At 37.5% G+C, this 15,957-nt stretch overlaps 1 protein-coding gene across 2 annotated transcripts in view; it reads right to left on the bottom strand.

Moving 5' to 3' along the window:
* Positions 1-10,894: 10,894 nt before the first annotated feature.
* slc9a5 (solute carrier family 9 member A5) overlaps positions 10,895-15,957 on the bottom strand; it is a 159,446-nt gene continuing 154,383 nt past the window's right edge. Inside the window, exon 16 of one of the 2 annotated variants that reach the window (XM_039762957.1) lies at positions 10,895-13,673. In XM_039762957.1, the coding sequence (XP_039618891.1) occupies positions 13,135-13,673 (539 nt within the window). In that variant the 3' untranslated portion in view covers positions 10,895-13,134. The remainder of the gene's footprint in view (positions 13,674-15,957) is intronic. The other variant, XM_039762958.1, reaches the window with a different exon arrangement.

Raw genomic sequence — 15,957 nt, forward strand, 5'->3', positions numbered from 1 at the left:
AAGCACATTTTGGGTTTAGAACAGGTTTGGGAACCCAAGAAGCACTTGTGAGCTTTAAACATTTGGCAGAAAAAAAACGTCTTGATATGAGGCGTGATCAGGGCTTGAAGTCGGCCTGAACGCAGCGGCATTTCTGTTTTTCGCAGCTGCGAACGGGTGTGTTGTTCGGGGTGTTACCGGTACGCATAACGGATCACGAAGCCCCCTCTTTGATATGCGACAAACACCAAAGGGAATCAACAAAACCCAAGCGGCCCTCCGGTGTACTCCGGTGTAATGTAATTATATGTCGGCGCTCGAGACTCCACGCTGTTAAAACAGACGGGCTCTGGACAGATGGACTTCCATATGTGCTTTCTAGGTTTACAAAGGGCATTTGATAAGGTAGAGCGCGATAATCTTTCGAATGTCATACACCAATTAGGTTTCGACAGCAAAGATGTTCGATTTATTATAAAATTGTCAGAAAACATTAACTGTCAGATTGGAGAATGACAAAAACACCAGAAGCGAAATAAAAAAGGAGTAAAACAGGATGCATTTCACTACTTCTGATTAAAAATGATTAAGGGGACATATGCAAGAATCAATAGCGAATTGCATAAAAGGAATACAAATAAATGAGTTACTTCTAAACAATGATGATACTGCGCTAATAGCCAGTACTGAAGAAGAACTGCAATTGGACTTGAGATGCAGTTACTCGAATGGGGCTACATTTTAATGTGAAGAAAACAAGTTATGGCTGTAAGCGAAAATAAGATTGACATCGACATTAGAGAAGGTACAAATACAAATATCTGCGAAGAATGTCTGACGACCGCTATGACACTAAGGTGGAAGTAAGAGCTAGAATCGCCTGCGTTTATAAAAATGAAAAACATCCTTTGTAACGGACAATTCAATCTAAAACCGAAGCTTTGGACTGTTGATGATATACGTGGTCACAGACAACCACGAAGGACAAATGCTCTCGAATTGTACGCATATTTACGGGCAGAGATAAGCTGAGGAAGAGGTTCAAATTGAAGAATACTGTAATAAAATACAAGGAAGAATGCCCAAATACGTGGGGCACGCAGAAAGTCAAGAAAAGTACAAGATATTACTGAACATTAAAGAAGGAAAGCAGGCCAACCTCAGTCTCAGAGACAGCACCGACCAAAGGAGAGAAACCGTGGCTTCATTAGCGCCCCATCCACCTTAGCAGTCGTGATGAAAACTGCAGCTAAAGACAGAAGAACGTGCATGGTGGTGATTAGGGCTGCCTGGTCAGGTAGAACCCTTCTATTTTTTGTGGAAAGCATGGCCATGGATAAAATTGAAGGTAAAAGTTGTGCGAGATTAAATATGGGGGAGGGGTATAATGTGGGGGATTTCTTTAAAATAAAGGTGCCTTTGTCACGTGAGTTAACTTTCAATGTAAGTAAACTTATACCCAGGGGCGCCTTAACAGCATCATAGGCTCCCTGGCAAAGTAGTGAGCTGGGACCCCTGTTTTGACAGCAAAACAGAAACATACATACAGTGGTGTGAAAAACTATTTGCCCCCTTCCTGATTTCTTATTCTTTTGCATGTTTGTCACACAAAAGGTTTCTGATCATCAAGCACATTTAACCATTAGTCAAATATAACACAAGTAAACACAAAATGCAGTTTTTAAATGATGGTTTTTATTATTTAGGGAGAAAAAAAATCCAAACCTACATGGCCCTGTGTGAAAAAGTAATTGCCCCCTTGTTAAAAAATAACCTAACTGTGGTTTATCACACCTGAGTTCAATTTCCGTAGCCACCCCCAGGCCTGATTACTGCCAAACCTGTTTCAATCAAGAAATCACTTAAATAGGAGCTGCCTGACACAGAGAAGTAGACCAAAAGCACATCAAAAGCTAGACATCATGCCAAGATCCAAAGAAATTCAGGAACAAATGAGAACAGAAGTAATTGAGATCTATCAGTCTGATAAAGGTTATAAAGCCATTTCTAAAGCTTTGGGACTCCAGCGAACCACAGTGAGAGCCATTATCCACAAATGGCAAAATCATGGAACAGTGGTGAACCTTCCCAGGAGTGGCCGGCTGACCAAAATTACCCCAAGAGCGCAGAGACGACTCGTCCGAGAGGTCACAAAAAACCCCAGGACAATGTCTAAAGAACTGCAGGCCTCACTTGCCTCAATTAAGGTCAATGTTCACGACTCCACCATAGGAAAAGACTGGGCAAAAACGGCCTGCATGGCAGATTTCCAAGCCGCAAACCACTGTTAAGCAAAAAACATTAGGGCTCGTCTCAATTTTGCTAAGAAACATCTCAATGATTGCCAAGACTTTTGGGAAAATACCTTGTGGACTGATGAGACAAAAGTTGAACTTTTTGGAAGGCAAATGTCCCGTTACATCTGGCGTAAAAGGAACACAGCATTTCAGAAAAGAACATCATACCAACAGTAAAATATGGTGGTGGTAGTGTGATGGTCTGGGGTTGTTTTGCTGCTTCAGGACCTGGAAGGCTTGCTGTGATAGATGGAACCATGAATTCTACTGTCTACCAATAAATCCTGAAGGAGAATGTCCGGCCATCTGTTCGTCAAATCAAGCTGAAGCGATCTTGGGTACTGCAACAGGACAATGACCCAAAACACACCAGCAGATCCACCTCTGAATGGCTGAAGAAAAACAAAATGAAGACTTTGGAGTGGCCTAGTCAAAGCCCTGACCTGAATCCAATTGAGATGCTATGGCATGACCTTAAAAAGGCGGTTCATGCTAGAAAACCCTCAAATAAAGCTGAATTACAACAATTCTGCAAAAATTTAAAAAATTCCTCCAGAGCGCTGTAAAAGACTCATTGCAAGTTATCAAAGCGCTTGATTGCAGTTATTGCTGCTAAGGATGGCCCAACCAGTTATTAGGTTTAGGGGGCAATTACTTTTTCACACAGGGCCATGTAGGTTTGGATTTTTTTTTCTCCCTGAATAATAAAAACCATCATTTAAAAACTGCATTTTGTGTTTACTTATGTTATATTTGACTAATGGTCAAATGTGTTTGATGATCAGAAACATTTTGTGTGACAAACATGCAAAAGAATAAGAAATCGGGAAGGGGGCAAATAGTTTTTCACACCACTGTATGCATCAGAAACATTGTGGGCTCCAATGCTCTTGAGGCCCCCGGCCAGTGCCCATTGTGCTCATAAATTAAGACAGATCGACATCTCCCCACTGTGAAATGTTCGATAAAGGCATCATCCAGCAATAACCAACAGCCTCACACACAGACGTTGCCTATTGAATCAACTTTATTGTTCCTTGTTAACACTGACATGTATTCTTTCTAGTTAAATCATAACACCCCCCTATAAAGTCAAGACTCAAACATGTACTGAATGCAATGCCCGTTTTATTCCAAAAGCTCAACAATTCAATCCCCATCACTCCAACAGTTCCCGTATGTCCTGTCCAAAGCATCATGGGAACTGTAGTGCTTATTAACTAATTATATACAATTTATATACTGTATATATATATATATATATATATATATATATATATATATATATATATACCGGTATATACATAACAGTTATACACAAAAACAAGCTTATGCATACATGAACATAAAAAAAATATCATCCTCACAGTTTACATATACATTACATTTTTTTCAGTCTTTCACTTATCCCTGTATTTTGCTGCTTTTTGCACAATTCTTCCACTTCAAAGTTTTATTTTGTGATTATTAGGTGGTAGAATCTCTGCATCATCATTTTCGTTTACAACATTAGATGACGCATGGTTATTGTTTAATGCTGTTTGACACTTTTCATCAGGGGTTTCAATCATTTCTGTTGCTGGACTAATCCATTTTCTATTTCTTCTGTATGGTTGACCATCTGAAGTTTCCAAAATGTATGATCTGGGCAGTTCTGCAACGTCTTTTACAGTGGCAGGATTCCATCCTCCCTCTTGCTGTAGGCACAACATGTCTTGTGGCTCCAGCGCAGGTAAGGAATATGCACTATGGTCAAAGTGCATTTTTTGTTTCTTTTCTAGCTTATCCTGTACACTGCTGCTGACATATTGGGGAATCACTCATTAAGGTGCTGGGTGAAGCACCTGGGTGTTCTGAAAATCTAATGGTGCCATGTATGGATCTCTGTGGTTTCTGGAGCTTCAAAGTTTGTATTGTAGACTGGAGGTAGTATGTATAAATTCCCAATCTTGTGCAAATTTCTTAAACTCAATACTTGAGAACTGTGGCCCATTCTCCATTATGACCTTTTCAGGAATGCCATGGCAAGTGAAGTTTGTTGTTTGGTGTTTTATGATTGTTGTACATTTTGTATTGTGGCTTAAGAGTACAGTTTCAAAGTATTTTGACAATTAATCTGCCATTACTAAATAGTCATTATTGGTCAACTTAAATAAGTCAACTCCCATCTTTTGCTGTGGTCTCTCAGGGACCTCATGTGACTGTTGGGGCTCTTTTTGCTGTGCTTAAGTAATTTGTTACAGATTGCATATGCACTCACTAACTTGTCGATGTCATTCCCCATTCCAGGCCATTACATGCCCTTCTACGACAGGTTTCTATGTCTAGATGACTCTCAAGCATGCATTTAAGCATTTCATCGCTAAGAAGTAATTATTTTCTCTCCTTTAAAGAGAATTCATTCTTCACATAAGTTCCAGTACTGTTGCATTTCATTTGGGACTGCATTTTGTTTTGTTGGCCATTCAATCTGTATAATTTGCTGTAATTTTCTCAATGCTGTGTCTTTTCATGTTGCTTCTTCAATTTTATTAAGTTTGTTAGCTGCTACTGGTCAGTTTTCTATCAACATATGTACCTGTGCTTCAATTTCACCATCTTCAGGTTCATTGGTTTGTTTTGTTTCATTAATTGACAATAATACTGGAGACAAGCTATCTGAAATGTGCATTTCTTTTCTAAGTTTAAATCTGTCTTCCACTTGGTGTTTCTGCAGACACATAAGCAAACGTCATATTATTGGTGGTGCAGTACTAAGATGCTTTTTAAACATTGCTTCTAATAGTTTATCATCAGTTTCATCCACAGTTTCTTTTCCTTACACAGATCGGGGAAAGCGATCTCGACCAAAAATAATTGCCAACATGTCTTTTTCAATTTGTGTTTATCATTGTGGTGTTTCTGTCATAGCTTTTGATGCACATCATAATCCTTCAGCACTGGGGCCTCAGTCACCAATGTCTGTGTTTTTCTACCTCATCTTGTAAGAGCTCTTAAAGAGGTGCTGTAATTTCAGACATATAGTATTTGGAATACATTTTCTAAGATAGGTCGCCATTCCTAAGAATCTTTCTAGCAGTTTGTCATCTGGTTTTATTCCTTTACCAGTTACCTTATGCCTCAGGTACTTCATTTCTTGGAGACCCTTTCAATTTCAAGTTATGTTCTCTTGCTTTTGCTAGGACTTGGCACAGTCTGTCGTTGTATTCACCTTTGGTAGCCAACCCCCCACCAGACAAGTACATCATTAATGTAGGTACACCTTCCATGCCCTCAAAAAGGTGTTTCTCAGTTCTATGGAATACGTCTGGAGCTGAATTTATACCAAATGGTATACATACAAACCGGTACCATCTAAAGGGTGTGATTAATAGTGCAAAGGTGAGAACATTTCTCATCCAGTTTAATGTGCCAAAATCTTGAACTTGCATCCAGTACCAAATAGTAGTACTTTGCATTGGAGAGTCTGCTTGTTTTTTCTTCCACTGTTGGAAGCTGGTAATGTTCCCTTTGGGTTACCTCATTCAAATCTTAAGGGTTAAGGCAGATTCTCAAGTTTCCATTGCTGTTGTTTCCATAGTTACTATTGGATTAACTCACTCAGTTGGCTCTTGCATTTTCTTTATTATTTTATAACTCTGTCTAGCTGTTTTTTTAGTCTGTCCCTTGGCATTACTGGAACTTTTCTAGGTGGTTGTACTTTAGGTGTCACCATTTCATCAATCCTAATGGAGTGTTCCCCCTTCAGATATCCAGTTCCTTCAAATACATCTTTGTATTCCTTCAGAATATCATCTTGTGCTACTGACTTTATTCTCTTGTCTCAGACTTTTACATGCTTTTATCCCTAGTACAGGTGATACTCTTTCATTCACCACAAAAAATGGAAGTTCTTGGGATGTACTTTTGTGATTACCCTCTGTGTGCATTTCCCCATTATGGCTCTGCTTTCACCAGTATATGTGAAAAGGTTCCAGTGATTTACCTTTACTTATCTTGTTATACACTGTTAGAGGAATTACATTAGCTTGTGCACTTGTATCAAGCTTAAATTCCAGATGATGATCTGCTATTGTAACACTGACATTCCATTCATCCTTTTTATTTCTGGCCTCTTCTGCACCAATAAAATGTTCAGCCTCCATGTCCTCTTCGATTGTGTGCACTTTTTTAGATCTGCACATCACTTGAAAATAATTTTAATTCACCACAGTTTCTACATTGTTTTCCATAAGTTATACAGCTACATGGTTAAGTGCTACCACGTTTTTTACATTGCAATGTTTTCTCTACAGTTGTAATCTTTTGGGCTTTGTTGCTTTTTCTATTTTTTCCTTGCAGTATCTACATGGTTCACCATGTGAGACTTTTCATCTTCCAATATTTGCTTCAACTTGCTCCTTGTAATTTCTTTCGCTCTGCATATATGTATTACTTTTTCAAGTGTCAGGTCGCTTTCTCTTAGCAGCCTTTATGTCAGCAATTCAGCTGAAACTCTGCAAAACATCCTATCACAGATTAGTGACTCTCCCAGCTCTCCAAATTCACAAGATTTGGCCAGCTTTTTGAACTTGGCAACATGTTGTGTTATGCTTTTCCTTCTTTGAGCATACGTGAAAAATCTGTATCTTTCATATGTTATATTTTTCCTTGGGGTTACAGTATTCCTCAAATTTCTTTATAGTTTCTTCTACATTTTTCTGATGTACCTCTCTTTCAAATGTAAACGTATTATACACTTCTAAGGCTTCTGTGCCCACAAAATGACGAAAATTGAGGATTTTACTTGTACAACTCAAAGAGCTGCCAACATCTCCTCCAGTTTTTAGCTTAGCTGGTTGCTTTAAAACTTCCATTGCATCCCACAACTGTTTTAGGATTATTTAATCTGGACCTTTTCTCATATGAAGGCTTTTTTTGAAGGTTCTTTAGTTTACTTCTGATACCAGTGAACTAGTCGAACATTGCCTACTGTATCAACTTTATTGTACTTTGTTAATACTGACAAGTATTCTTTCTAGTTAAATCATGACACTGACATCAGCTATTGCTCCGCCCACTCATCTCAACACTCATGTATAATTGGTTAGGAGTTGGGGTGGCTCAATATCATCCAGTCACATTCTTACCTGCCCAGCCTGTACACATACTAGTAATTTTTCTAGCTTTGTTAATAAGATTCAGAGTCCAGCTAAGCACAAAATCAAATCTAATGCTAGAATTGCAGAAGTTGTCGGCGTGGAGCTCTCCAGTATACTTCAGTATAACAACAACCACTCGTAATGATAACAACTCTAAGAGTATCAAGCTACAAGCGGAGATTCATCAGTATGTGGGGTATAGAAGAAGAGTGTATAGTGTAGTGTGTTTATTATACAGGTGATTAATCCTTGCTTTTCTGTTTCTTGGTTTATAAATGAAACTGTGATGACTTTGGGATAAACACTATTTCAAATTACACTATTTCAAAATAAAAGCACTTTGAATTTTGAAATACATAACATAAAAATGTTTTAAAACAGGCCATCTTGTTTATCTTCTTATTTTAGTAGGTAAATCCCTGGAATACATTTTATCCCCAAGTGATATTTTTATTTTGAGGTATGTAATATGAATCGTATTAAGACAGCTCTCTTCTTTTCAGTGGAAAGTTGCATAAGATGTTACTTGGCTGGGCAAAGCAGTAGCCAGCATGTGCTGTGACAGATTTAAAGAAAAGTCAAAGAATTTTAGTCTTGGCACTAAATAGTAATGTATAAAGACAATACACAGTGAAGCATTTTATATATATCAGATATGTATATTATGTTCTTAATGATAACAAAATATTACAATTTCACTAATACAATTTATAAACAGCTAGGCATTTGTTTTCTAAAAAGCAGTAATTAAGAATCTTTAAAATATCCAGAGCAACCAAAGCAAAGCTTAAAGATTTTTTTTTTCCATTACCCTTTTCTAGCAAAAAAGTGTTGTTCTTTATCTTGATACAAAAATAGACTAAATTAATAAAAAAACAACCTTCCATTGGAAATACTAGAATAACATTAGTGGAGTCAGGAAATTCTTGCAAAAGAAGATATTTGATCTTTTTGTGATTGGCTCTGTAAAGGAAGATAATCAAGTGCTTCATGCATTTTTACCTATTAGCATTGTTTGTGTGGAATTTTAAACATTGCCTTTATTATATAACTTGTTGAGATTTGACGAATAATAAAACAAAAAAAAATGTGAAGAATGTAGTGCAAAGGCAGTACCCACCTTGGATACAATCAAAACACATTCTAGAGATACAGCCTTTCTGGACTTTCCATTTACCCCGTCTTTCTCTAAAGTGCCATCTTGTAATATGGCATCATTTATAAAATATATACAATTTTCAAGTAATCGTGAAAGAATTGAATATTTGGGTAAGACATTTGTAAACATAACAAACACATTTAAAACTCACAGAACAAAATCATATTTATACAAAAAAAGTTAGTATCCCCTGTAATGGATATTTTTGTATTAGCAGATCAAGCAAGCCTCACATACAGTACTAGCAGAGATCGATCAGACAATGGCACATATGACAATGGAATTGTCAGGGTGTCCCTTCTATAGCACTTAGGTATTTTTAAAGAACTTCTATGTAGCTGATGTGCATACTGTAAACAGACATCACATCTCCTTTTAGTATATGATTAAGATTATTTGTTATCAGAAAGGCATACAACAAGAAGATATCGGTCTGTCCATGTTTCATGTTACACAAGATTCACAGTCTGGAATGATTGTTAAATAAAGAGCCTTTATATGCAGACAGAAAAACTAACTGAAGATCAGCTCTCATTTTCACCTTAGTACTTCACTCCCAGTTTTAACTGTAAAATAATCCTTTTATTATTTTTACACTATTTTCCAACAAAACCTTGAGAATATCTGACTCACATTAGCAATGCATAAAAACATACTGTACGTCATTCAGGTGTTGGAGCTGAAGCTCCTCACAAAAAAATCAAAACCACATAACGCACTGTAATGTGGCACAGGCTCATCAACATATGATCAACATTTTGATCTAGATAGATAGATAGATACTTTACTCTAAAGTACAGATATTCTGCATCCTTATATCAATGGGCCTCAGGTATGATGCTGTGAATCAGATGTATCAGAAGTACTGTGTAACTAACTGAGTACTTTTTTGTTTTCAATATTTTTTTTTCCAGGGGTTAATATTATTAGGTCACTGGAGCTCCTTACTGTTGAATATGCTGCATAAAATTGCCCAGGAGTAAAACCATTTGCTGCAGATCAATTCTTGCTTTTCCTAGTGAGAGACATTTGCTTTTGCCTGAATTATTTTGGCTTCAAATGGTTAATTAGTAAGAATAATGATGATTTGGGGTATAAATATAATTTCACTGTGTAGCACATCCTGTAACAACGGTAGCTTCAATCAGAATTGATTGTAACGTTTTGATCTGTAACCTTGTACTATTACAAAGTTTTGGAGGGTTTTGATCGAAGGCAACATAAACTGAATAATGGTTTGCTTTAACTTATTACATACAACATTGACTGTTACAGGCAACGCACAGGCTAAGCACGTCGTCTTTGAGCTGCGTTGAACTTTCTTCCTTCCCCTTCACATCTGTAGCAGCCTTCATTTAAGTATGGCAGCAGCCGCACATCTCTGCACAATTCCCTCTCAGCACTGGACAGAAAAAAGGACGCAGTCCTTAATAAAAGCCCACTCGCTACAGCATCATTAATAACAAATGAAAAAAGACATGGATTGGCTAGTTTTCTTTTTCAATAACGTCACCAAGTTTCAATCAAGTCAGTCAAAGTGTTTTTGAGATTTTGGGGTATTTAGTTTTTCTGTTCAGGGGGGTAACCCATAAATACTAATATATCAAAATGTCCTTTCTTAACTGATGTCTACTGGCCTAGATGTACAATCCTATTAAATCTGAGCTTTTTAAATAAACGGGAAATAGTGGCTTTGTTAATGAGTGAGTTAGTCAGACAAATTTGCATTATATATATATATATATATATATATATATATTTTTTTTTGGTGGCAGACGGATGGGGATCCTGCCCAACCAGGATGCCTGAAAGGACTGAGAGAGAGACAATACCTCTCCTGGACCATGATAGGGCAGCCGCCCTGGTGTGCATTGGGGCCTGTTTGTGGCCACCGCCAGGGGGTGCCCAGACGATTATACAGCTTAGGATTGCAGCACTTCCACCACACCCGGAAGTGCTGCCGGAAGAGATTCCAGACACACCCAGAGTGTTTTCAGGTGCTCATGCGGCACTTCTACCACACTAGGAAGTGCCACCGGAAGAGAGTCACGAAACACCTGGAGCATATCCAGAACAGTATAAAAGGGGCTGACTATTTGGTTGGATAGAACATTGTGTGGTGTTGTACTTCGATAAGTAATAAAAGTGTGTGTTTTTTGGACAGCTGGTGTCCAACGAAATATGCTTGCAAACCAAGGTTCCACTGTAATTAGCTGCGGCAGATTCGGGAGCAACAAAAAATAGACTACGCTAAGTTCTTGTTGCCGATTGATGGTTTTTTTTTGTTTGTTTATTTTTTTTTGCGGTGGGATGTCGGATAATACGGAATTTGGGATAAGCGAAGGTAGGATAAGTGAGACTCTACTGTATATATATATATATATATATATAAAGACAGAGATAGAGGCCTCTTCTTTGTTAACATGTCCTTTCTGTGCTTGTTTGGCATTTTTTCTGGGTTGTCCAGATTTCCCCGAAAATCACAAAGACATGCTGCTAAGTTTATTGGCAATTCTAAGTTGACCTATTTGCATAAATATGGGTATGTATGTGTGTGTAGCCTGTAACAGGCTGGCATCACACCTGTGGTGGGTTCCTGCTTTACATCTGATACTAGTGGAAAGGGTTCCAACCCCCTGTAATTCTTAATTGGATTATGCAAGTCAAAAATGGATGGATTGAAGGATACCATTGGTGCTTTTTGGCTTTGTCAGGAGATAGGTACTTGTAATAGCTGAGATTGTACTGGAATATCTGGGAACCAAAAGGGAATAAACGAATCCTCATATTGAGAAAAACATTTTTGGTGCACTAATCCGGCCTCAGCCTTTCAGTACCAAGGCCATTGAATAATCCACCAGCCACTTATCTCACAGACAGATGCAGCAGGTACCCCTGATACAGAATGCTGCTAGTCAGTGTTAGTGTTGATACAAATCACAAACCACGATCCATCAACTAGCCCAGTGTTTCTGGCCTTGTGCCCATTCTGAAATCATCTTACAGACACTTCCACTCACCAACAAGACTTCCAAATACATTTCTGTACTGTTATTTCTATCTGAAAACAGTATGATAGGCAAGAAAGAGATACCTAAAGCACACATTATGAAAAATCCAAAGCTTTACTTCACTACTTTTGGCAAAGAGTCATTAAACTTTGTGGCATCCAGTTTCTTAACCTTTGTTTTATATTCTTCTGAGAGGTTTCTACAAATTCAACCCCATCCTTGAAAAAAACCTCCCTAAAAACCCACCTATTCTATACTGAATTATGAAACTGCCACAGTCAAACAATAATACTTAATATTATGGTTTTTCTAGTTGCACTGAAACCTGATTTTTTTTAAAGGTGGGTTTAAAAGTGGGTTCAGAAAATGAACGGGTGGAGAGATATTTAACACATTTTTTGTTATATTGATCTTATATTGAACCACTTTAAAGTGGTTTGTGCTCACATAAAACGGATTGCATTTCTGGTTGAGCTTTAATTTAATTTAGCCTTTTTGATTACTTGTCTGAAAAGGTAATGTCTAAACTTTTTACTTATGGCAGAAAATGATCACAAATTTAAAGTAGTGAAAATTAACTTATCAAAATACCTGATTTAATAATCAATAACTACAGTGACATAGCAGCTATATTTAAAAATCTTTTTTATGCTCACAAAATGTCAGGGTAGACAGGTCAAAATATCAGAGGCTTAAAGACGAAACTTTAAGACAATACTTGTGGCTCATAGCCAAATAAAATAAATACTAGCCACACCTGAAGGGAAATCTGTGAATCAGTTGAAAGGACCATGTTTGGGTAGATCATGATCATTGCTAATGAGTAATTTGTCTAAATCAAAATTCTAATAGTCCATTAGGACTTTAGTACTGTAGGTCGTATTTAATTCAGACAGCGATTTGAAGATTAAAGAAATTTTAACAAATGTCAGAATATATAAAAGGCACCAGTCTATTGAGGCATGGAAATTATATGTACATGTGTGTATGTATACAGATAGAATAATATTAAATATCATTTTTAAAATTAGTTATTGAAAAATGGCATTTATGTCCTAGCAGCATGCACATTATGGACCAGGTGCATGAAAGAAGGCACCAAGCTTTCATTTTCAAAGTGCATCATTATTATCCATTTATATATTTCTATATATTTGTCAAACAGTGACATGAAACACAAAAGCCTAATTGTAAGTCTGTTAATGATATCTACCAAAATAGACAAAAAAACAAATAATTATAAGGATAGTACTGAATTTATGAAGTGTATTCATTATGAACAAGATAATAACTTAACAGTTGTTATCTTTAATGTGCAATGAAATAAATCCTTGTATGTAGGTTTTTTTGTGCTCGTCCTATTTGCCTTAACAACAAACACACCTTGTCTTAAATATAACTTTGGATTTGTGTCATATTCATCAATAAAAATAATTTTAGAAAATCCACATAAAGTATTAAAAAGAATGTGTAAAGAAAAAATCCAAAATCTTTGTTTTGTTAAAGTGCTCAGTTTAAGTACCATAGAATAAACAATGGTCCTTTAATTAAAGATCTGTCTGGCTACTGGACGACTGTCCACCGAGATTACTTGTTGAGCCAGAAACCAAATTTTTGAGGAGAGAAACTCTACTGGCCCTGTTAAATTGAACGGGCCACCGGGTGCCAGCAGAGCTGGCCGACTGGCCCAGCCAGGAGGGTCTTTCATAGGACACAAGAGGCTGCAGCTCTTGCTGCTGGATGGAGTCCGGACTTTCATCATCGCTGTTCTGTTGGGTAGTCAAAGTGCTATCAGGAAACTGAAACCGGGCTAGGTGGAGAGGGGTTGGTCCGGGGGAAGGAAATTCATCTAGCTCTGCCAGGGTGGGCTGCAGTTGAATCTCAGTGATGGGTGGCGATGCCAGGCTTTCCAGTGAGGAGATGCTTTGGTTCCATGCTTGCTGCATATCAAGAGGCACGATCTTGGTTGTCTCAGAGGAAACACAGGCAGGTAAGTCACCTTGCCGACCTTTCCAAGGCAGCTCCTTCTCTGCACATGTCGGTGATGGGGGAATGACACATGGGCTCTGGCATACATCTAGGTTACCTATAGTTGGAGGAAAGAAGATCCAAGATTGTCAAGAAATGGTCACTTCAATGCAAGATGGGATTAGTCATAGTTAGTAGAGAAGGAGTTTTAAAGCATGCGAGACAGGGTAGTGTTATCAACTGGAGACAGACATATAGAACAATACAGTCCAGAGCTACATCAGGTGTCATATGTGAGACAGCAAGATCTATAAGGATAGAAGGAAAAGAATATACCAATATTAAATAAAATTTCAAAGCATAAACTTCACATCAGCTACAGAGGTACCATTCAACTGCATCCACTCCCTATACAGCTGAAAAGGGGACTGCTGTTTATCTATATGAGGATTTGAAATAAATATGACGCTTACATCTCCTGAAGTGATACTGATATTTTCACAAATGATAATACTAAGTTCTCATAAGCGCATAATACTGTACTAATTAAGAGAGATTTTGGCATTATAAGATAATACTGAATTAATTTGAAATACAGAAGCCGTGGTAATACAGTGGTTAGTATTGCAGCCTCACAGCTTTGAACTCCAGTTTTAAATCCCAACCCAAGCAACTGTATATGTGATGTTGGCTCAATCTCCCCATATTTATGAAGATCTTTTCCATCTACACCCCAAAGATATGTATGGTAGACTAACTGATCACTGCAAATTGGAATGGTAAAAAAAAGCTCCTGCACAAACTTCTTCAATATGGAAACATTAGCCTCTATTTTTGCTAATCGTCCACACTACCCCAGCATTTTCAACCCCTGAAAATGGAGACATCTTAAAATGTTCTCCAGTGCTGTATACTTCTGAAAATGTACCCTCAGCATTGTGAAGTGGACAGGTGAAAACTCGAACTGCGAAAATACAGATTCTAATTGTGTTCCGAGTTATTTGTGATTATTACTTGGTCATTACAACATCTCATTCCAAGTGGTCACTCTTCACAGAGGAAAACCATATTTCAACATAGTGGACATTGAAGAGTAGCTTTCCATGGTGCGTGTTGTGTTGCTAACCTGTATGCATATAAACTGCATTCTGTACAACTTGAATGCTGCATTCACGCCACAAAGATATGTAATTTACCATTTGCTACATTTTGTGAAATATCTCATGGCCACTCCTTCAAGGATTTTTGTACTGATGTGTGCACGCCCAGTGTTGGTGAACGTCTACGTCATATGTGTTTTAAGTCATTTTAGTGTGGATGGAGATGCTTTCGTAAATGATGTGAAAATGCTATGGTGGACTGAGATTGTTTTCAATTAAAAATGCTGTTTTCAAATGAAAACCTAGTAGTGTGGACATAGCCTAAGTGTGGGCATATGAGGGCCAAGGTTGTCGCTACCTTAGCCTAACACTATTGGTACAGTGTGTTGGGGCATCACTTTTATGGGAGCAGATTTGCATTTCTGATTTAATTACTGCTAGTGGAAAGTTTGCACATTCTGCCCATATCCAGTTAGTTAAATTTCCTCTCACATCCCAAAGACATGCAGGTTTTTATTAACTTTAAATTGATACAGTATGAAGAATTGTTGGTGTACTCTTCAACAGTGCAGCATCCTACCCAGGGCTGGATCCTGCCTAATGCTGACAGGCAAAGCTTTGGATCCCTGTGAGAAGTTTCAGAAAAAGGATGGAAATGAAATTATATTAGATTTATTCTGGAATTTCGTTATACCTCAGTAGCATAGTGCTGATACTGGGAATTAAAAAAAAATAATGCAATATTATAGTGATACTACTGATTCATTTTTTCGAAATTATACATGGATAATACTTGACTTTTAAATCAAAATAGTACACACTGGATAGACATTGGGATTTGATTTTTTTTTAATCAAAGCAAAAATCCATCCTTGACAGTACACTTCTGACTCAAGGAATTTGTATTTTAAATAACATTGAATTGATTGTAGGATTAAGTCACGGCACAAATATTGCTTAATAGTAGATCAAGATCTCTTATGGAAAAAGATGATCCGCTGTGGCAACCCCTAATGGGAGCAGCCGAAAGAAGAAGAAGTAGATCAAGATCTCTGTCTCTTTGCACTAGTGCCATTTGTTTGCTTCTCTGCAATACTGTCAGAATACCCAGAATTTCTTTTTTTTACGTTTTTTTGACAGACCTTTCTTTTACAACTGATTTTAAGAATGACTCCCAAAATCAGTATTCTACCCACTAACTAAAATTTTGCCCGATCCTTGAGGCCTGCCCTGGGAATGCAGTTTTTCACTTGGATTCCCGAGCATCTTTCATCACAGCAGTCAGCCTTCAAGAATGTGAAC

Source organism: Polypterus senegalus, chromosome 9, assembly GCF_016835505.1.
Source record: "Polypterus senegalus isolate Bchr_013 chromosome 9, ASM1683550v1, whole genome shotgun sequence".
NCBI lineage: Eukaryota > Metazoa > Chordata > Cladistia > Polypteriformes > Polypteridae > Polypterus > Polypterus senegalus.